The 22191-nt window shown below is 39.6% G+C and overlaps 1 protein-coding gene and 1 pseudogene across 1 annotated transcript; one reads left to right on the forward strand and one right to left on the reverse strand.

The window, feature by feature from the left end:
- Window positions 1-973: 973 nt before the first annotated feature.
- DHRS7 (dehydrogenase/reductase 7) lies at window positions 974-21754 on the reverse strand. The gene is made up of 7 exons (XM_054447581.2): window positions 21375-21754; window positions 12246-12398; window positions 10209-10315; window positions 9169-9408; window positions 6284-6406; window positions 5570-5785; window positions 974-1209 (listed from the first exon to the last, which is right to left on the reverse strand). The coding sequence occupies exons 1-7, from the start codon at window positions 21505-21507 to the stop codon at window positions 1162-1164; spliced, it is 1020 nt and encodes a 339-aa protein (XP_054303556.1). The 5' UTR covers window positions 21508-21754; the 3' UTR covers window positions 974-1161.
- Window positions 12642-15715, forward strand: LOC129013174 (short coiled-coil protein-like; annotated as a pseudogene).
- Window positions 21755-22191: the final 437 nt, after the last annotated feature.

Below are 22191 nucleotides of genomic sequence, written 5' to 3' on the forward strand. Positions count from 1 at the left end.
ACTGCTTGTAGATAAGGACCGTGTTTTTCTTTACCTGTTACTCCTGCTGATTTCCTATTAGTGCCTGTGCATGTTTTCTGCTGTAAGGTGTTAAACATTAAAGTAAAATTAATAATAGTAGAAGTAAGGAGCTGCCAGTGGAATCTTCCTGAGCTGAATCTAATCATGGCTTTACCCCTTAATAGCTTTGTGACCTTGACCTTGGAAAAGTAAAACCTTGTTACTCTTTCTTCATCTATCAAGGTAGGTAATACAATCTATCTTAGTGGGCTGTTATGAGGAATGAGTTAATTAACTAATACTAAGCATTCCAATAGAGCAGAAGACATACAACAGGTGTTTAATAAATAATAGGTGCAATGAATCCTACCTACTACTTCAAATTACAGCCATCTGTACCTGTAAACTTTTCTAAGAATATAAGCATCTTGGAGGTAAGTTCATTTCAAATACTTCTTTATATCTGCTCATTACCCAGCATTCTGCTTTGTGTGAAATATTCTAAACATTTATGTTGCTATGGTTTGGATGTTTTTGTCCCCTCCAAAATTCATGTTGAAACTTAATCCCCAAAGCAACAGTATTAAAGGATGTGGCCTTTAAGAGGTGACTGAGTAATGAATGGGATTAAATGCTCTTTTGAAAGCATTTTGCTCCTCTTTCCCTTCTGTCCCTTCCACCATGTGAGGACATACATTCCTCCACTGTGGAGGATGCAGCAATGAGGTGCCATCTTGGAAGCAGAGATCAGCCTTCACCAGACACTAATTCTGCTGGTGCATTGGTCTTGGAATTCCCAGCCTCAAGAGCCAAGAAAAACAGATTTCTACTGTTTATAAATTACCAAATCTGTGGTATTTTGTTATAGCAGCACAAATGGACTAAGACAAATCTGTTAACTTAGATTTTAAGCATATGTGCTAAAGTATTTTAAAAGGTTATTTTATCCAAGAATATAGTATGAGTTAATACCTTTTTTGCAAGATTCATGGCAATCTTTTATTATTTATTTTTTATTTCATTCCATGTTGGAAGCAAAGTCGTATCTATTAAAAAGTAAAATCACAAATTAGTCTTTGATTATTCAGAAGCATAAGAAGATTGCTGTTTTCATGTTTTCCATTTCTCCCTCCAGTGGCTTGAAAAGTACAGGTGCTCTTTTCAGTCATGTTTTGTCTTAAAGATTTTAAAATAAGAAGAGTCTGCATCCTGTAAAAGAGGGACAGAAACATGAATCAGTACCTACTCTTATTTACCCCAGTTTTTAACATTTAAGTCCTTCTGTTTTGAGGAGCTGTATCATTATGATTCACTATTAAGAATCTTTACAAAACTTCAGAAACTGCTTAAATTAGAATTTAAAAATCATAGCCAAAATTCTAGATGTACACAAAAATACTTCTAATGAGTTTAGCATCATCTCTGGTTTAGAGGAGGTATAAATAGCATTGGACTGCAATGCTAAATTCTCTATAATGACTTTTCTGGATCAGCATATCATACCTACACTAACTTGCCCTAATAAATAAAAACAATAAGTCAGATTATGTAAAATTGAGATATATGGGAGATAACTCTTTAAAATTATTTGTGGCCAGGCAGGCACTGTGGCTCATGCCTGTAATCCCAGCACTTTGGGAGGCCGAGGTGGGCAGATCACCTGAGGTCAGGAGTTAGAGACCAGCCTGGCAAAACCCCATCTCTACTAAAAATACAAAAATTAGCTGGGCGTGGTGGCGTGCACCTGTAATCCCAGGTACTCAGGAGGCTGAGGCAGGAGAATTGCTTGAACCCAGGAGGCGGAGGTTGCAGTGAGCTGAGACTGCGCCATTGCACTCCAGCCTGGCCAACAAGAGGGAAACTCTGTCTCAAAAAAAATAATAAAAAGAAAAAAAAATTATTTGCAAAACTTTTGTATATTGCTTAAGGAATAAAACAAGGCAACCTGATAATCCCCAAGATGTGATGTTTCTTTTCAGAAGATATGCATTTACCACTTTCAAAACTTTGCACTAAGAAAGACAAAATAATAATAATGATAATACAAAATTCAGTGTAGCCACTGTTCTTGATCCCTAAAAATAATAAAGATTCATAAAAACAAAATTCCAGACATATAGACTAAAGAAGCAAATTCTAGTTAACAACAAGTACTATTAGCTTGAAATAAGCTATGCTAGCATTTTCTTAACTTAGATGCTTATCAATAAGAAAATTTATATATATACATATATATATAAAATATAAAATAATGGGAGAGAGGAAGAGTACAGACTATAAAGAAGGAGGTATTATGTCCTAAAAATTGCTTTGAGAAATGACAGAATGCCCAGCTTATCATAATAAAGAGTGACAAAGTGGTAAGACTATATAATAAGCAATATTTCAAAGATGGTGGTAGGAATAAAAAGGCTGTCATTTTTTTAGAAAAACCTAGATGTAAAAAAAATGTGAGATTTGCTAAATGATGTTTATATTTTACAGTTAGATATTCTCTAAACAAAACAAAATACCCTTCATATGGACATTTCTGGAAGTACTACTACAGTGGGACTGAAATTCTCTAGTCCCTGGTCCCTCTTTCCCCTCTGAAAAAAAATCACTTCTATAATATATTGTTTCTCTGCCCTATTATTTAAATTGAGAATGTGAACCAGTACAGACATTATGGAAAATATGGAAATTCCTCAAAAAATTAAAAATAGAATTACCATCTGATCCAGCAATTCCACTTGTGGGTATAAATCTAAAGGAAATGAAATCAGTACCTTGAAGTGATATCTACACTCCCATGTTCATTTTAGCATTACTCATAATAGCCAAGATATGGAAACAACCTAAGTGTCCATTAGTGAATGAATGGATAAAGAAAATGTGGTGTGTGTGTGTGTGTGTGTGTGTGTGTGTGTACGGAATATTATTCCACAATGGAATATTTTTCAGCCATAAAACAATGGAACTCCTGGCATTTGTGAAAACATGGATAATTAGTGGACATTAATGCTAAGTGATATAAGCAAGATACAGAAAAACAAGTACTATGTGATTTCACTTATGTGGAATCTAAAAAGTCATACTCAAAAGCAGAGTAGAATGATGGTTGCCGGGAGCCAGAAGATGGAGCAAATGGGGAGATCTTGGTCAAAAGGTACACATTTTGGCCAGGCACAGTGGCTCACACCTATGATCCCAACACTTTGGGAGGCCAAGGTAGGTGGATCGCCTGAGCCCTGGAGTTCAAGACTAGCCTGGGCAACGTGGCAAAAACCCATCTCTACAAAAACTACAAAACCTAGCCAGGCATGGTGGTGTGCGCCTATAGTCTCAGCTACTCAGGAGGCTGGGGTGGGAGGATTGCTTGAGCCTGGGAGGTAGAGATTGCAGTGAGCCATGATCACACCACTGCAGACTCCAGCCTGGGTGACAGGGCGAGACCCTGTCTCAAAGAAAAAAAATGGTAGATATTTTCAGTTATAAGATAAATAACTTATGTTATTATAACTTACAAATTCTAAGGATCTAATATACAGCATGGTGACAATAGTTAATAATACTGTATAGCATATTTGAAATTTGCTAAGAAAGTAGGTTTTAAGTGTTCTCACCACACACAAAAAAAGGTAACTGGGTGACAGATGTGTTAATTAGCTTGATTGTGGTAATCATTTTACAGTGTATATTAGATCATCCCAATGTATACCTTAAATATATATAATTTTTATGTGTCAATTATGAAGAAAATCTTTGATCATTAAGGAAGCTGAATATCCTGCTATATCTAACTCAAACTGAAAAGGGGGAAAAAAGCACAATAGCTAACACTTAGAACACTCCAAGTTGTGTTTTAAGTGCTTTTCATATATTAAATTCATGTAATTCCCATAACAATCCTGTGACTGGGCACTATTATCATCATTAATCTCCATCTTATATTAATAGATGGGGAGACTGAGTGATAGAGAAGTAACTTGCTTTAAGGGCATGGGGCAGAGCTGGGATTTGAACCCAGGTAGCCTAGCACCAGGCTGCATGCTCTTTGCCAGGAGGCTGTGCTTCCTCTGTAGTAAGGTGGCCTGTCCCTCTCAACTCTTTCCATCACTGGGCACAAAGCTACTGCATCAGCTGTCTTCCATATTTAAAACTCAGGTATAATCTTTGATGAAGCTCTACCTTTAGAGCTTCTACCCACACTACAAAGTCCCAACAATACCAAAACACTTATAAGGGATCTGGCCTAAAGCAAACTGTTCCACATTACTACTTGGTAGAAAACGAAAAGCTCCTTTGTGATTTTTCACACTCTGGACATTTTAGTGTGTCATGACCCAGTCTGATAACCTTTTATGTCTCTTAAGCATTTTGTGATGTTTGTAACTTTTTACCCCCTAATTCATTTTCACTGTCCTGCAAAGAGTTGGAATAAACTAAATGTCTAACAATTAGTGGATTGCTTAAATATTTGCAGATATGTATAGTATGATCTTGTTTTATAATTCTTTTTTATCTATCAATCCCTATTGATTAATTTCTAAAAGAAGGTGGTAACAAAGTATATCAAACGCTAACAATAAAAACCATCCTCAGCAATAATCTTTTGCTGTATAATCATCTATAATTTTTGGTTTACTTCATTACATTTCCTACACTGTCTATAAATTAAATTCTTTTGAGGGTCACAATTTCTCAGAAATGGTTAATAGTATTCCCTGACTAATTGCTATAAAGAATGAGTGCTGAAAGAATGATAATCAGCATATTTCCTTAGACAGGGGAATAGGCACATCTTAGATGTGCTGAGTACTTCAGGAATGAGGTAAAAGTGCATGCATCTGTTTTAACAACACAGTAAGTGCTTTGACAGGAAAGCATAGGGGCTGGGGTGCACTTGGTCCTGCGGAGAAGTGGGAGGGAAGGCCAGGTACAATTCCAAGGAGGTGACATGGGAGTTGAGACTGGTAGGATGGGTAGGAGTTGGTGGGGAGAAACAGTAGGGAAAAAGCATTTTGACACACACACTGGTCAAACAATATGTATAGAAGAAAAAAATGGCAATCTTTGATTTAATTTTACCTTGTAAGAAACTTCTTTCTCCAAGACTAGTAATAATTTATAGTAAACCAAAAGATACGCATGGGGATAAAATATTTTTTATTTATTTTTCTTTATATCATGAGATTGATGGAGGGTTAGAAAGGTTTTTTGTTTTTGAAATAGAGTCTCGCTCTATCACCCAGGCTGGAGTGCAGTGGCACCATCCTGGCTCACTGCAACCTCCGCCTCCTGGGTTCAAGCAATTCTCATGCCTCAGCCTCCCGAGTAGCTGGGATTACAGGCATGCACCACCATGCCCGGCTACTTTTTGTATTTTTAGTAGAGATGGGGTTTCACTATGTTGGCCAGGTTGGTCTTGAACTCCTGGCCTCAAGTGATCTACCTTGGCCTCCCAAAGTGCTGGGATTACAGACATGAGCCACTGCACCCAGCCAGAAAGTTTTTTAAACACTGGAAAATTCTGTACCTTCCTGCAAGATTGATGCATATTATTAAGAAACTTAGAAATTGGTCTTACCACACCACTCTTAAAGTTCTCAATCCTTTTCTTCCCCATCTTGTTGGTTATCCACCAGGCCCAGGTTGGCATGTATTGCCACAAATATGTTACTAACAAGAAAGGTTGTTCTGAGATCCAAACTTCTTTCAAATCATTGGCCATGCTGATTAACATCAGCCGCACACAACGACTGGTTGTCATCTTATGGGACTGGTCTCCATTATTGCCTATAGTCTAAGAAAAGTTAAAAATTAAGTGAATTTGTCCAAGCGATTTCACATAACTTTAAGCTAGAAAGGACTCAAATGCCGTCTAGTTGAGTGGTTCCTTTAATGGAGCTTCATGCCCCTTAGGAGTCTCCATAGGTACTAATGGGAGTTTATAAACTATTTGTAATATTTCAAAAAGCCTAACAGAAACCATATGCTTACTAGATACTATAGTGCAGGCTAACTAAAAGAGAAGATTCTTTGCTTTTAATTAGAATTGCATCACCCTGATGTGCTTAATGACAATTATCACTTTTGTAATAAAAATCAAACTATTAAGACAATGCATTTAGCAAATGAAATTCCATAAACAATTTTCATAATGGCAGGAGTTGTTTTGTGAATAATTCACATAAAAGCACTTCTAAGACAAAAACTCTGATATACAGTGATACAACACCAATATATAATGCCAATATACAACTAGTAAACATTCAAATTATTCCCAACTAGAAATTTTTACCTTTGTGACTTCTCCAGCTAGGGAATTCTCCACAATATTTGATTGCACAGGTCCTGGGAAAATGTTAGAAACTATTATACCTGGGTATGTGGCAAGTTCTGTTCGAAGGCCATTAAAAAAACCCTAACAGGCAAAAAACAAACAAAAAAAAAACAAAGGAGGAAAAAAGGCAAATAAATACAGACACATATCTCATGATTTATCAAAATATGTTCTAAAATGTGTGAGTAAAGGACAGGTAGTGTAATCATGCAAGCTTATTAGGCACTTTTTTTTATTATTATATTTTAAGTTCTAGGGTACATGTGCACAACATGCAGGTTTGTTACATTTGTATACATCTGCCATGTTGGTGTGCTGCACCCATTAACTCGTCATTTACATTAGGCATATCTCCTAATGCTATCCATCCCCACTCCCCCCACCCCATGACAGACCCCAGTGTGTGATGTTCCCCTTCCTGTGTCCAAGTGTTCTCACTGTTCAATTCCCACCTATGAGTGAGAACATGCAGTGTTTGGTTTTTTGTCCTTGCGATGGTTTGCTGAGAATGATGGTTTCCAGCTTCACCCATGTCCCTACAAAGGACATGAACTCATCCTTTTTTATGGCTGCATAGTATTCCATGGTATATATGTGCCACATTTTCTTAATCCAGTCTATCATTGATGGACATTTGGGTTGGTTCCAAGTCTTTGCTATTGTGAATAGTGTATTAGGCACTTTTAACCATAGACTGGAGGCAATCTAGAACAGACATTCTCAGCTCTTTCCAGGTATAAATGGTTCACCCCCACTGATAGTGAGGGGTCTTCCCATCAGTGATTTTTATGGTAGGCATGCATTGGATAGGTAAAAAGAAGTATCCCTGAAGATTCTGATACACCCTCTTCATACCAGTCCTCCTCTCCCCACTCCAAAAGTGGTGTATGTCCTCCACTGAGAATCACTGAGGTCGGGTTTCTATTTATTCCCCAAAGTAGTCTAACGTGCAAATGTTTGGGGCAAAGGTGAGGAAGCTGGGATTAGTACTTCACAGAAAGTATCAGAAAGAATGAATTCAACTTTTTCCATTTATATTACTATTTTAACAGTATTAATTCATTTTAGCAAACATTTATCTTTTTGGGTAATAAGAGGGTACATGGCTAATTAAAAATGTAATATGATTGCCTACTGAATGACTTGTGTAAAACAGACTAGACCTTCTAGACTTAAAGATACTGACCATTTCTAAACCAATGGGGAGTAAACAAATCTACTGCCTCTCATCTCTTCCTAAATTAGGATATGTTCCAAGACTACATTGTTATAAGGCTGGGTTATCTATTGAAAAGCCTAAACAGCTAACCCACAGTATATCTGTATATGATCCAAAAATGTTGAACAGTTATCAGCTCTGAAATGCTGACCCCAACAAACAGAGGGGCTATGAGGGTTTATGATCAGAGACCAATACAGTGCCAGACTCAGAGATGAACCCCCCCCCAAAAAAAAAGCTTGATAATTGAATGGAAAACTCCCATAACTTTAACCTTCTGCCTCTCTGTAGCAAAAGAGGAGAGAGGACACCAAGCAAGCCAATACATCAAACGCTAAAACCTCTCCTTGTTTGAAATCACATCTAGTATTGTGTGTAAACTTTTCAATGATAAACAAGTTAATTCTGTAGCTTACTGAGAATCTGAGAAGGAAATGTGCTCTTCGAAAAGAGCTTCCTGGTAACTACAGTCTCAACCTGCCACATTTCATCATAGGATCAAATCCAGTAATAAAATAATGAGTCTTGGAGGGCAGGCCAGACAGCTCATCTGTGTTTACTGAAAGCATCCGACATATCTTATGAGACACATGGTGCCAAACAGATGGGTGGCCGCCCTCCCTCACCTGCCTGCCTGAGGCTTGCCCAACTGCTCCACAGGAAGTGACTGATGCCTGTTACTAAATATGAGGAAATCATCAGTATAGCATTCTGCTTCATCACTGTCTGCAATTGTCTGCACTTTGCAGCAGAAAAAAGTGTCCTAAAGAACCAAAGCTTCAAATTTTCATGAAACCATTATGACCATGTAGCTATTGCATCTCATTATTCCAACAGTGAAACATTCTACTTAAACTGACTTCAACAGCATTAAATATAAATTTTGTGTCTTCCTTAATCATTCTTTTCCTATTGGCCTTATAATTTCTTTATATCCAGTCTTAAGCCACCATTAAAAATTCATCCATTTCTAATATTTACACATCGTAAGTTATGCAATCCAAATCAAGCTTCTCTCCTTGCCTCTGCCTTGACTAGATTTTCTTCTTCCAATGAAACCAGAGTGAATACAGCCAAGATTTTTCCCAGTAAGGATATGAGACCAGGACTAATCATCCTGTGGGAAGTACCTATTTCTGACATGCGTATATAATTAGACCAGGCAAAATAAACACCAACTACAAGGGGCAAGGAAAAGAAGTCACAGAAATGGGGAGGAAAAAGTACATCCTGAAGTGTATGTAGAAGAAAGGAGAAGTGGACCCCCAATTTTCCATGAAGATGTGGTAGGAATAAGGATAAGGTGAAGAGTAACATGTTAACTAGATGATACACTTTTTGAGGGCAGAGACCACATCTTATTATCTTTATATCCCCAGGGTCTGTTGTAGTGCATGGCACAATGCAGTGCTTGATACATATTTATGTGTTCAACAAGTTAGAGGCATGTGTGGATCAAGTCTTTTTTAGCATCTACTGGGGGTGTCCTCTACCAAAAGTCTCCTTGGGTCTCTCTGTCTCCCCACATCACTTCCCAGTTCCAAGGACCTCACACAGTGATGGCCATATCCCCCATATACACATTTAAGTCAGTTCTATCAGAGTTGAGTTTGAGCAGCCTTACCCGGAGAGCATGCTTGCTAGCACAGTATCCAATGGAAAGAGGTGCAGATATGATTCCCAGGATGCTATTCACAGTAACAATCTTTCCTTGCTTCCTCTCAATCATGTGAGGCAGAACACATTTTGTCAAGGACACCGTCCCTAAGTAGTTAAGCTCTATTAGCTTTCTGTAGACATCCAAGCTGGTATCCATGCACAAAGAACGCTGGGACATTCCACCATTGTTGACAAGAATGTCGATCTAGTTAAATAAAATCAGAAAAGGGGTGTTTGGGGGATGTCCTGTGGATAGATTGATGGAATTCCTATGGATAGTTGGTTATTTTGTTAACTTGAAGAATCAATGGAACAATGGTATATTTCCAGAAGTCAGCAATTAAAAAGATAAAATAAAACCCTGAATTTACCTGTGGAATTAAATTCCCGTTTTAGGTGACTTTTTATGAAAGTTAATAATTGTCATTAAACTAAATAAAAGCAGCCAGCCGGGCACAGTAGCCTGTAATCCCTGCACTTTGGGAGGCCGAGGAGGGTGGATCATGAGGTCAGGAGTTCAAGACCAGCCTGACCAATATGGTGAAACCCCATCTCTACTAAAAAATACAAAAATTAGCTGGGCGTGATGGTGCACGCCTGTAATCCCAGCTACTCAGGAAGCTGAGGCAGGAGAATTGCTTAAATCCAGAAGGCGGAGATTCCAATGAGCCGATATCACACCACTGCACTCCAGCCTGGGCGACAGAGCAAGACTTCGTCTCAAAATAAATAAATAAATAAATAAATAAATAAATAAATAAATAAAAGCAGCCATGAATTTTTAGCTTCTTTTGTTCTACATGGAGGAATTTGTACTTGTTAAGACATGAAAAATACTAATTCCATAACGCCAAAGACTCAGAGATTAAGGGGCCCAACTCATGGGCCCGATCTCACTGCATGGACCCCACTTGCCTAAAGCCCTTTGTATGACAGCACCACGGATGGGAATCTCTTCTGCAGTTACTTCAAAGCAAGACTGTATCAATATAAGATGCTACTTACTTTACCAAACTCCTGGAGAACAGCTTTGGTAGCCGCTTCATGGGAACCAGTGTCGGTCAGGTCAAGGGGCAAAACAAGTATATCTTTTTCTTTTAAATTGCCATTCTCTAAATAAAGACAAAAATTTGTGTGGAAGTCATGCCATAGTTCAGTCAAGCTCCTTGCTACTCCCACTAACACCCATCCTGGAACAGGAGTTGGCAACAAACTCATTTCTGGGCGGCCCTGTGAAAATTCCTCTTGGTAGTCAGGAAGAGGACTAGTGGTTATATCAGACAACAAGCTGGCTGGCCTCACAGGAAGTAGAATGGCAACTTGAATATGCAGTCTAACTTTACAACTTGATTTCTGGTAGAAATCAAGATTATACTACAAACTAGAAAAGAGCAAATATTTTAGAGCAATTTCTTTAGAAGTACAGAGGTACCTTTGTTTTGTGATAGGCTCACAAAGATGAGTTGCTCTTCTACACACAAAACAGCTACTTGTGCTTAAAATCAGTAAGAAGCTCAGAGTCCTACAGTCAAATGACATATAGAAGCTTCTCTCCAGAGGCTAAGGATTCCTGGAGGTAAACAGGGAAAAGGACACATGCCTGAAATTCCCAACCAAGAAACATGCTGCTGCCTTGTGACTGGCTTTCTGTTCATCAAAAGAACAACTGAAACTAATTTTCCTCAACTCTGACCTTGAAATACAAGTAACATTGGTAAGAAAAACAAGCAAGTATAGAAAATAGAAGAGGTAAAAAGACTTCATGGGCAAAAGAGTTAAGTGTGAAATATCAACTGTATTAAATGAAAAAGTGGGCACTACAGATCTGCAAGATAAAAGGAAACAGCCTTGTGCCAGGTAAGAAATGCTAACCTGGTTCATCTACTCCACCAGTACAGGACTTGCAAGTCACAGCAGCAGAGGAACAACTATCAAAAGAAGTGGCCCAGTGCAAAAACACAAGAGGCCTTTCAAAGCAGTATCATGAAAGAGGCCTGTCGCCCTGCTGAGTACTACTGTGGCAACTAACTCTCATTTCTGAGTGGTTAGCTCGATCAGCAAAGTTAAAGATTTAAAAGAATGACAGACAGGTAGAGAGATGGCCCAAAAAATGGTCTGTTGGAAAATTCAAAATTATCTCAGTTTAGGTACTATTAATAAATGTTCCATGAAAAATAATAACTTTACACTTGAGGTTGCTTTCAATATGAACATAATGGCTGGGTGCGGTGGCTCACACCTGTAATCCCAGCATTTTGGGAGGCCGAGGCAGGCAGATCACCTGAGGTCAGGAGGTTGAGACCAGCGTGGCCAACATGGTGAAACCCCATCTCCATTAAAAATACAAAAATTAGCTGGGCGTGGTGGTGCACATCTGTGGTCCCAGCTACTCAGGAGGCTGAGGTACAAGAATCACTTGAACCTGTGAGGTAGAAGTTGCAATGATCACACCATCGTACTCCAGCCTGGGCAACAAAGTGAGACTCCATCTCAAAAAGAAAAAAGTAAACATAACTACACCAGAACTCAAACAAAAATATTAACACTGTTGCCCTTTATGTGAATATGAAAGTATTACCTCAAGTTGTATTTTTTAAACCTAATTCCATTCCTGTTCTTTTATCCTATATAATAAGTCTTATCCCATATGATTTTAATATCTGATACTTTAATAAAATGAGTAAGGATTCTTCCTAATTTCTATGATCAGATACATGTATGTCATAGATAAGAACCCAACTGTTTTTTCTCTAAGACAAAAATCTAAGTCACTTGGTCACTAAAAATCCACCAGCATTTTATATAATTGTTGGTCACTCCCTAATGCCAAGAGTCAGTGCAAAAAAAGTAAGAAAGGTGGCAGAAAAGAAGAAAAAGGCGACGGCAGCCAATTAAGACAAAAAGGAGAGGATCTGAGACAAAGCACGTAGAGCATTTGGAGCCGGGGGGAAATCTCACTCCTCTCTAAAAGTCCCAAAACTGTATTTGAGTTTGGATTGATTTATTTCTAGGAAGCACCGCTGCTATTTCAGATCTGCTTACCTAGGCATCTTCTTTTCACCCTTTCCAGCTCATGCACTCTTCTGGCTGACAGCACAAGAGAAACTCCTAGTTTAGACAACTGGTAAGCCAGCTCCTCACCAATTCCACTCGAGGCTCCAGTCACCCACACCACCATATCAGTCAGCTCCCATTCTATGGAAGGAATGGCAATGGAAGGAAGAAAATAAGCAATTAATTACACTCATAAATCCAAGATTAGAAAAAAAAAGAAAAGAAAGCCTTAAACAATACCACTAAATATGAAGGCATGATGCATAGAGCTTAAAATTTGAAATATTCTAAGAAAGCATCTCCTTCTTAACTAAAAAAAAAAGCATTAATACAAATCATACTAGTAACAGTTATCAACACAGTATTATATATTACAGAACCTTCATGACTTTTCCAGACTTTACTTCAAGGTAAGCCTTATAACCTCATGGTTTCACTCTAAGGCTCTATTTATGACAAACAGATAAGATAAATATGATAGATAAGATAAACAGGCTAAGTAAATAGAAAAATCACTGTCTGGACTCACTTTCCTTAGCCATTAAATGAGGCATTCAGATTAGATGATGGCTGAAGTTCACATCCAGTTTTTAATTCTATTATTCTAATATTTTGCAATGGAGGTTGATGAAGAATCTAAATATACCAAGTTCTGTGCTGTTGATGGAAACATCCTAGATTTTTAAAGTAGTATTTTCCCCATTTGCCAATCATGCCTGATGCCTATCAGCTCAAGCTCATTTTGTAAAAATGCTCCCCAGATGCCTGAGCTTTCATCTTAGGAGAATATAGTAATTCACCCAAGAACAAATGCATATTACAGAGAGATGAAATATTGTACTCTGCTTCTCCAATTATGTTCCTCTTAAAGACTAAAAATGTTACAGTACTAAAGCAATGACAAATGGTTTATTCTTTTCTCCAATGAAAAACTTATTAGCACTGCAGGAGATGATATTCACTGTCTCTCTGAACCCGTAAAGTCACTGTTATGCAAAGTTCCTGTGTGCCTTATTTACTAAAATGTATGTTATTTATCAAAAATATCAAACAAGGTATCACTTAACATCACATTTCCGATTTTAGATCAGAAAAGTTAAAATCAGGAAATGATTGTACTGTTTTAAACTGCTCTAAATCCTAACTGTGATGTTAACAGTACCATCCCTGGGGACTGCCAGGGTTCAAATGCCAGCTCCATCACACACACCACTGAAATGCTCCCAGGTGAGAACTCGGTGCCTTAATTTTCCACAACTGGAAATGTGATGAATAAGAACACATCCTTCACAGGATTGTTGAGAAATGAGTTAAAACATGGAAAGCACTCGGGGCAGTATCTAGTACATACTCAGTGTTTAATAAATGTCAATTATAATTATTGCTCAAGTTTTTTAATAGATGGACTTTACTACAGCAAAACATAGAACAGTCACTTAATAACATATGTCTCCTAACTTCTCCAGCCAGGAAAACAGTTACCAATTCTAACGGCTTAACGTTTTTACATTACTTCCTATGTACTTAACACATTGTCTACTAAAAGCCTCACTAGAACTGTATGAAAAGGTATTATTATCTCAGTTTTACAGAAAAGGTAACTGAGGTTTACAAAGATTAATTTGTCCCACTAGACCATAGATTCCATTAAGGGTAGGATTCTGTCTACCTTGCTCATTGCTGTGGCCTCAGTGCTTAGCAAGGACTGGAATATTGAAAAGGCTCCATAAATAACTACTGAATAAACAAACACCCAAGAACCCTGGCAGAGCCGGGATATAAGCCCAGGTATATCTAGCTCCAAAGCCCCCACTGTCCACTATTTCATGATATACACATTTACATATGATCAATATTTTAAAACCAACTGTTTCTTAGACATTCAAGAAAATACCACTTGTCCTTAGGAAAAAGGTTTCATGTAAATATCTCAGTTAAGGCCAGGTACGGTGGCTCACATCTGTAATCCCAGCAGTTTGGGAGGCCAAGGCGGGCAGATCACTTGAGGCCAGGAGTTTGAGACCAGCCTGGCCAACATGATGGAACCTGTTCTCTATGAAAAATACAAAAATTAGCCAGGTGTGGTGGCACATCCTTGTAACCCCAACTACTCAGGAGGCTGAGGTGCGAGAATCGCTTGAACCTGGGAGGCAGAGGTTGCAGTGAGCCAAGATTGCTCCACTGCACTCCAGCATGGGTGACAGAGTGAGACTCTGTCGCAAAAAAAAAAAAAAAAAAATCTCAACTAAGGATGGAAACATCCCAAATACTATGTCTGGGCTACAATGCTTTCCTGTCATATAATGTACTTTTGCGAAAAGGCACAATTGGGCCACCTTCCTATAGGACTTTATCAAGAACAACATAACATCTATTCAGATAATCATTTATTCATTCATTGACTACTTGTTGTTCCCAAGTTCTGCAATCATCAGACTCTAGAGTGAATATCATTCGTTTTCGAAACACAGGATTTACTAACTAGCGTCGAGCTAACAAAGACCTCTTGATATTTACACAAATAAGCAAATATTTATAGCTGATGGTGTAAACTTTTAATACAATCACAATTCTGGCCTCTTCCTCCCACCCTGAAGAAACTTTTTTATTTAGCGCCGTTTGTTTCCCGATTCCACAGAATCTGGTACACATAACGGCCTCCCTTTAAGAGCCCCTGAAAGTAGATTCTTAGAGTTGAAAGGAAAGTGATAGTTCAACCCCTACTCCAGGTTGAGAATTCTCTTCTCAAGCCCTTGACCCATCTCTAATTCCCTCACAGGATGAGGAAGCTAATTATCTCTGAAGCTTCAGCTCCTTTTTTGGGAAAGTCTAATCATTCCAGGGATCTTTTTTATACTGATGTGATAAGCTTTTAAATGCTATCAACTGGTAGCAGTGGACAGTAATCCTGCCTTGTGGTTTGACAAAGAAGAAGTCAAACTTCTGGTGTCGGTGTGTCCAAGTGTCCAGCCTGAGGCATCCTCCCCATCCCTTCCTCTCCCAGCACCTCAAACATTCATCATTCATCAAGGATTTTGTATCCAAGGCCTAAAAGTTTGTTACTCAAGATGACAAATATTGACATGGATGCAGTTGATGCTGAAAATCATTTGGAATTGGAGGGAAAAACACAGCTTATTAATCAAGTGTTGGAACTCCAACATACACTTGAAGATCTCCCTGTCAGAGGAGATGCAGTTACGGAAGAAAATCTCAAACTAAAATCAGAAAACCAAGTTCTTGGACAATACACAGAAAATTTCATGTCAGCTTCTAGTGTTTTTCAAACAACTGACACAAAAAGCAAAAGAAAATACAGAATTGAAGCCCTTCTGTTTTATGGAATTGCTGCTGACCTTTCTTTATATGTTGGACAGATTTCAAAAGTGATAGTACCTTTGTTTGTGGTTTCATTGAATATTTATGAAGCTAATGTCAGATGTAGGCAACATTCATAGCATAACAGGAGACTTCCGTAAGTTTGTGTATTATGTTAGTCTATGAGAATATGCAAATGTATTGGAAACTTAATTTAGAATAGCACATATTTATGAAACTTAAGATGAATGTTTTATCAAATTTGCTCTGATTTGTGGGTTTAGCCCTGTCTTTTATTATAAGCTTAGTAAGATATACAAGAAAATATCCATCATGCTGTGAAAAAGTGACCCCAATCAGGTACTGACTGCACAGCTTCATGTACCCTATCCATCTTCTTGGGCCCCTTCTCCACTGGCTTCTTCCTTCCTATCTCCCCTCCCCCAGGGAAAAACTGGTTTCACATTTGTAAAAGCAATTTTAATACTTAATCATCTCTGAGAGTAACCTGAACTTTAATTGTCGAAACTTAACAAAATGAAGACATTTTCTCAGCTAGGGCTTCTCATTTGTGATATTTAATACTAAGATAGAATTGCTGGTTTCTCTTTAATCAATTGAAAACAAAAAGAGGCTATAAAAATGAAGATTTTTCATTGAAACTGAATTGTCAATCTGGGAAGATAATTTTTTGTTGTCAAAAACTTCTTTTTGGCCAGGTGCAGTGGCTCACGCCTGTAATCCCAGCACTTTGGGAGGCCGAGGCAGGAGGATCACCTGAGATCAGGAGTTCAAGACCAGCCTGGCCAACATGGCAAAACCCCATCTCTACTAAAAATACAAAAATTAGCTGGGCATGATGGTGGGTGCCTGTAATCCCAGCTACTTGGGAGGCTGAGGCAGGGAGAATTGCTTGAACCTCTAGGAGGTGGGGTTTGCAGTGAGCCTGCACTCCAGCCTGGGCAACAAAGTGAGACTCTATCTCAAAAAAAAAAAAAAATTTCTTTTTTTTTTACAAAATTACCTACTTGGTATCTGAAAAGATATAAATTATGGCCGTGTGTGTTTAAAATAGAAAAGCTTAAGGGAAAATAGAAATAGGGTAGAAAAGTACTTGGTAAAATACTAGTAACCAACTGCAAATATTTTCATTCCAGATTTGTGTTATCTCTGGCACAGAGTAGATCTTTTGGGAAATATATGAGAGTAGATTAAGCTCGACTAACCTGCTTTTTGGTGGGGGGACGGGGGGAGGGGACAAGGCCTGGCTCTGTCGCCCAAGCTGGAGTGCAGTGGCATGATCTTGGCTCCCTGCAACCTCCACGGCTCGGGCTCAAGCCAGCCTCCCACCTCAGCCTCCCAAGTAGCTGGGACTACAGGCGTGCACCATCATGCCCAGCTAATTTTTTTGTGTGTATTTTTTTGTAGATATGGGGTTTTGCCATGTTGCCCAGGCTGGTCTCGAACTTGTGAGCTCTAGAGATTTGCCCACCTCAGCTTTCCAAAGTGCTGGGATTACAGGCGTGAGCTACCGCATCTGGCCAACTTTGACTAATCTTATGTACCACATCTGGAAGAGAACAGTTACAAAGAGTTTGGTCTCAAGGTATATTTCTACTCAGCAGATTAACTTTTGCAAAATTCCTTAAGAATGTATTAGTATCAGAATTGTGAAAAATGAGAGTTTCAGATATACACTTATTGATAATCTTGCTCAGTTTTATCCTGCTTGTTCTCCCAGAATTTTCTGTAAACTCAACTACTCCGTTTACAGAGTTTTAGTCACCTTTAACAATTTTTAAAAATTCAGTTTGCAGACTCCATTTGTTAAGGGAATCAATATCAGAAGTAATACTAAAATGTTATAATAGGAAAAGGGATCCACTAATATAGCTTATGGTTATTAGAGCTGGGCTACTTTTAATAATGGAATAATCTTATGTATAGGTGTAAGAATGACTCACTATATGAATACATACTAATCATATTACAAACATTTTGCATCCCTTTTGTGACCTAGACAGACACTTAAATTGTGTTGCAATTCTGCTTTCTTGTTTTACAAAAAGCTGTTTCACGAAGAAAAGAAAAGAAATCAAACCTGTCTTCCAAATGACAATCCCTCACAGTTGTTAGGGAAGACAGCCATTATGTCTTCCCTAAGTCCTTTCATCTCTTACCTTCTCTAAGGCTAAATAAACCTATCCAATTTCTGCCACCTTCCCTCACATGACATGGTATCAGGTTTCCTCACTCTTCTGCTCACACCCACCTGCACCAATTCTAGTTGGTTAATGTTCCTGTTTATTAAAGGGAGCTGGCTAGGGCAGGACACAGGATTCGGTAGGGTCTGGACAGTGCAGAGCAGGATGAGATGACAAAAATCACTTCCCTTGTCCCTCAGAAGGTAGGGTCTATGAGGGCCTGGACTGTGGCTGATTCAGTCACTGCAGTGTCCCCAGTGCCCAGCACAGAGGCTGGCACATACAAGCAGCTAGTCAGGAGACATCTGTTGTTTGCAGTTGTTGCTTCAGACACTGAAGTGTACAAATGCAACCCAAGGTTGCCTAATCTTCACAGTTGCCACTTCACAGTTGACTCCTATTGAGGTTACTGTTAACAAAAACCTGAGTTTTGCTCACATGTGCTGCTGTTGAAATTTTTCCTCCTCTAGACTTGTGCCATGGATTTTTCTGGACCATTTTAATGTCTAAAATTAGTCACCCTTAAATTTCACCATGTGTGGCTGGGCTTGGTGGTTCACATCTGTTATCCTAGCACTTTGAGAGGCCAAGGCAGAAGGATCACCTGAGGCCAGGAGTTCAAGACCAGCCTGGAACATAGTGAGAGCCTGTTTCTACAAAAAGTTTAAAAATATCCAGGTGTGGTGGTTTGCACCTGTAGTCCTAGCTACTGGGGAGGCTGAGGTGGGAGGATTGCCTGAGCCCAGGAGTTCGAGGCTGCAGTGAGCTATGATCATGCCACTGCACTCCAGGCTGGGTGACAAAGCAAGACCTTGTCTATTAAAAAAAAAAAATCACCATGTGAGATATATGCTTGGAAATGCACAAAATTTCTCTAGACGGATACAGAAGAGGCAGGAAATGGTGGCTGCCTCGAGAGAAGCACACTAGGTAGCTAGGGCACAAGGGTCAGAGAAAGCTCTTTACTTTTTACTATATATCTTTTTGTATTTTTACTTTTGTATTATGTGAGTGTGCTATTTTTTTAAGTGACAAAAAATAATAAACACACAGAGAAGTCAAGAAGGATTTATTTTTCTTTTTTCATCTTGATAGAGTCTGCCTATCTCTCCAGTCTGAGCTGTTTTGGGAATCTGAGTCTATTTCAATTTTCCTTTAATCTTTTCTTCTTTCTCACTCCCTACCTCCACCAGGAGTCTTTTTAGACTTTTTTTTCCCTAAAACTCTCCTGTGAAATGTTAATTCCACAGATATACTGTGTATCATTTATGTACTGTACATATATCTGTGCTTTATACATAAAAGGAGTTCTATAAAGTTTACACCTGCCAGGCGCGGTGGCTAATGCCTGTAATCCCAACACTTTGGGAGGCGGAGCGGGGTGGATCACCTGAGGTCAGGGGTTTGAGACTAGCCTGGCCAACATGGCGAAATCCCAGCTCTACTAAAAATACAAAACTTAGCCGTGCGTGGTGGCTGTAATCCCAGCTACTAGGGAGGCTGAAGCAGGAGAATCACTTGAACCCTGGAGACAGAGGTTGCAGTGAGCCAAGATCACACCACTGCACTGCAGCCTGGCCAACAGAGCGAGACTCTGTCTCAAAAAAAAAAGAAAAAGAAAAAAGCTTACTCCTTAGTTAATAAGCATATGACTAAATTTTAAAATTAAGTTAAATGTTAAATTAAAATTTAAAAGTTATTCACTTCTAACTTTATAACTGTATTTGCTGAAAAACATTTTTATGGTTTTTGAGATAGTGTCTCACTATGCTGCCCAGGCTGGTCTTGAACTCCTGGGCTCAAATGACCCTCCCACCTTAGCCTCCAGAGTAGTTGGGATTGCAGGTACATGCCATCACGCCAGATTTTTGCTGAATAACTTTTATGTAACTTACTTAGATAAATAGCAATTTATCAAACTACATGTGCAAATTTGCAAATTATATAACTACATAATGATAACAATGTAATTAAATTTAAAATCCTTCAAACTGTTCTTTTCTGATAAAAGACAACCGAAAATATTAAATGAATTTCTTACAATTTTCAGTGATCTTAACTTTTAACTTTTCCTTAATATGAGAAAATTAACTTTTAACTAGTAGCTTAGAGATATTCATTCAGATGTTGTCAATAATTTTCCTTTTTAGCACTTGACATAATTTGATGGGTTGAATATTTTTTGTAGGATTAAATAATAAAATATAATCTATTTTCGTTTAATTCTTCAATTCCAAGTGAACACAAAAGCACTAAGGATCAAACACAAACAACGTCTGCAAGGCAGCCAGTGGCAGCCAATAGGCACACATATTCTCCCGCTGAGGTGGAACAATCCATCAAGAGAAAGCCCTTGGTTAATGAAGTTGTGCAGTATTTGGGATTCCTGCTTTAAAAGAAGAAAGCCCAGTCACTTGCCATAGTTTTGTAGCACTGCTGTCGTGTCCATGCTGTGTATTTTTCGTGAACTCAATGTCAGTGCTGCAAATGCTATACCCAAGAAAACCCAACCAGAAAAATGAAATACTAAGGAATAACATTTTCTCGGGTAGGGTTAAGCTTTGGAGGGGCACAAACCACTGTATTACCAGATTTTTTTTTTTTTTTTTTTTTTTTTGGTCCACAAGAACCAATTCTCATCTTAGGATCAATATACCCCCACTCAACGCCCAACCCATAACGCCCCCCCCCCAACATAGTCTATCTTTCGAGCTACTGTCTCTTCCAAGCAAACTTTGTAACATGCTTTGAGTGTTTTTACACCAGAAACTTGGTCCAGGGAAACTCCATTTCCCCAAGTCCTTAAGGATCCAAAGCCTAGCTTTCGGTAGGTCATTTAATTTCTCTGAACATCAGTTTCCCTATCTGGAAAATAAGATTAATAATGCCTACCTTGTAAGAGTTGTTGTAAAAGTAAAATGTTATGTGTGTAAAGCGCTGAGCCAACATACAGCAAACATACACGATGTCAAATATTAAGCAAGACACAGATAAAGTGAAGTAGGCAGTATGCCAATAATGATCTCGCTCTAGCAAACTGCCATTTTCAGTTCTTTCTAGTGTTTGACTACAGTGAGTAAGTAAGTGAAGGACTTCGGATTATCTCAGATTTTATTTCAAAACTGCAGGAGTGAGAAGTGGAGGATAGACAACTTCAGGTAGTAGAACGACCGGGCTTCCGGTACTTACAAAGGAGGTTCCCTTACAAACGCAGGGGGACGCTCACTGTTTCTCAAAGTATCGTCCTCTGAGACAACACCAGAATCCCTTGAGTCCTGCGTAAGAAGTCAGAGTCCTCAGGAGCACCGCCGACTCTAGTGCTCTCTTACAGTTTGGCACTCCCTGGAGAGGTTTCCTAGCCTGAATGGCAAGTCCATGCCATCTTCCGACCAGGACAGAAGACAAAGAGGCTTTTTAGCCCTCGCCTCTTCCTCCCCAACCCGCAGCCCCTGCGTAAGGGGCAGCCAGGCCTTCGGGAAGCTCCACGCAACCCACAAAGGACCCGGGATCACTGCGGAACCCCCGGAGACCCGGACACGCCTCGGCAGCTCCGAGCCCGGCCTCCCACTCGGGAGAGGCTTTGGCCGGTCCTCACCTGGGCGTCGTCCCTGCCACTCGGCCCATAGTAGCGTCAGGTCGCCGTCAGCCCTCAGGAAGCGCAGCAGCTGCACCACGAGCAGGAGCAGCGCGCACAGCACCAGCAGCCAGAGCAGCAGCTCCCAGTTCATTGCGGCCGCGCACGCCCAGCTCCGGGCGAAGAAGACCTCCCGCACCAGAGTCGCGTCGCTGCCCTGCGGGATCGCAGCGCCACCCCTTCGGCCAGCCCAGAGCAGCACTGCCCCGGCTCCGCCCAGGGTGCAGGCCGGGAGGAGGAGCCGCTCGGGCGCCCCGGGCTCTGCACTCACGGCCCCACTCGCCGTCCTTGGGCGGCCCGCGCCCTCATGCGCCACACCCGGCGGCGGCGGGCAGATTGCTTGAATTGTCCGAAACCAGCCTGGCAACTTGGGGAAACCCTGTGTCTACCAAAAATAAATAAATAAATTTCCAGTATTTTTAAAAAAGCTGATTCAAACATAAGCTACATATTATACTATGTTATTTCCTCTCTGTACAGGGAAACTATCAACGGCCAGGAGACAGAATCATTCTTGCTTGGCCCCTCTTCTCCATTCCTATTCAGAAAGAACATCCCCTTTTCAAGTTTCAGTATCTTTTCATGAGGTCGAGAGAGTGCTGAAGAAAGAGTGTGGCTGTCACTCAAGACCCCACAAGCCAAGGCAATGGTCCCTCCATGGGGACAAGGTCCTTTTACAATTAGAGAAAAAAAGACTGAAGCCATGTGCTATGTTGGCACCTTACAACCTGATTCTGACCACACACAAACTTACTTTGGTGTCTGTCTGGCAACCAAA

Source organism: Pongo pygmaeus, chromosome 15 (genome assembly GCF_028885625.2).
Source record: "Pongo pygmaeus isolate AG05252 chromosome 15, NHGRI_mPonPyg2-v2.0_pri, whole genome shotgun sequence".
Classification (NCBI taxonomy): domain Eukaryota; kingdom Metazoa; phylum Chordata; class Mammalia; order Primates; family Hominidae; genus Pongo; species Pongo pygmaeus.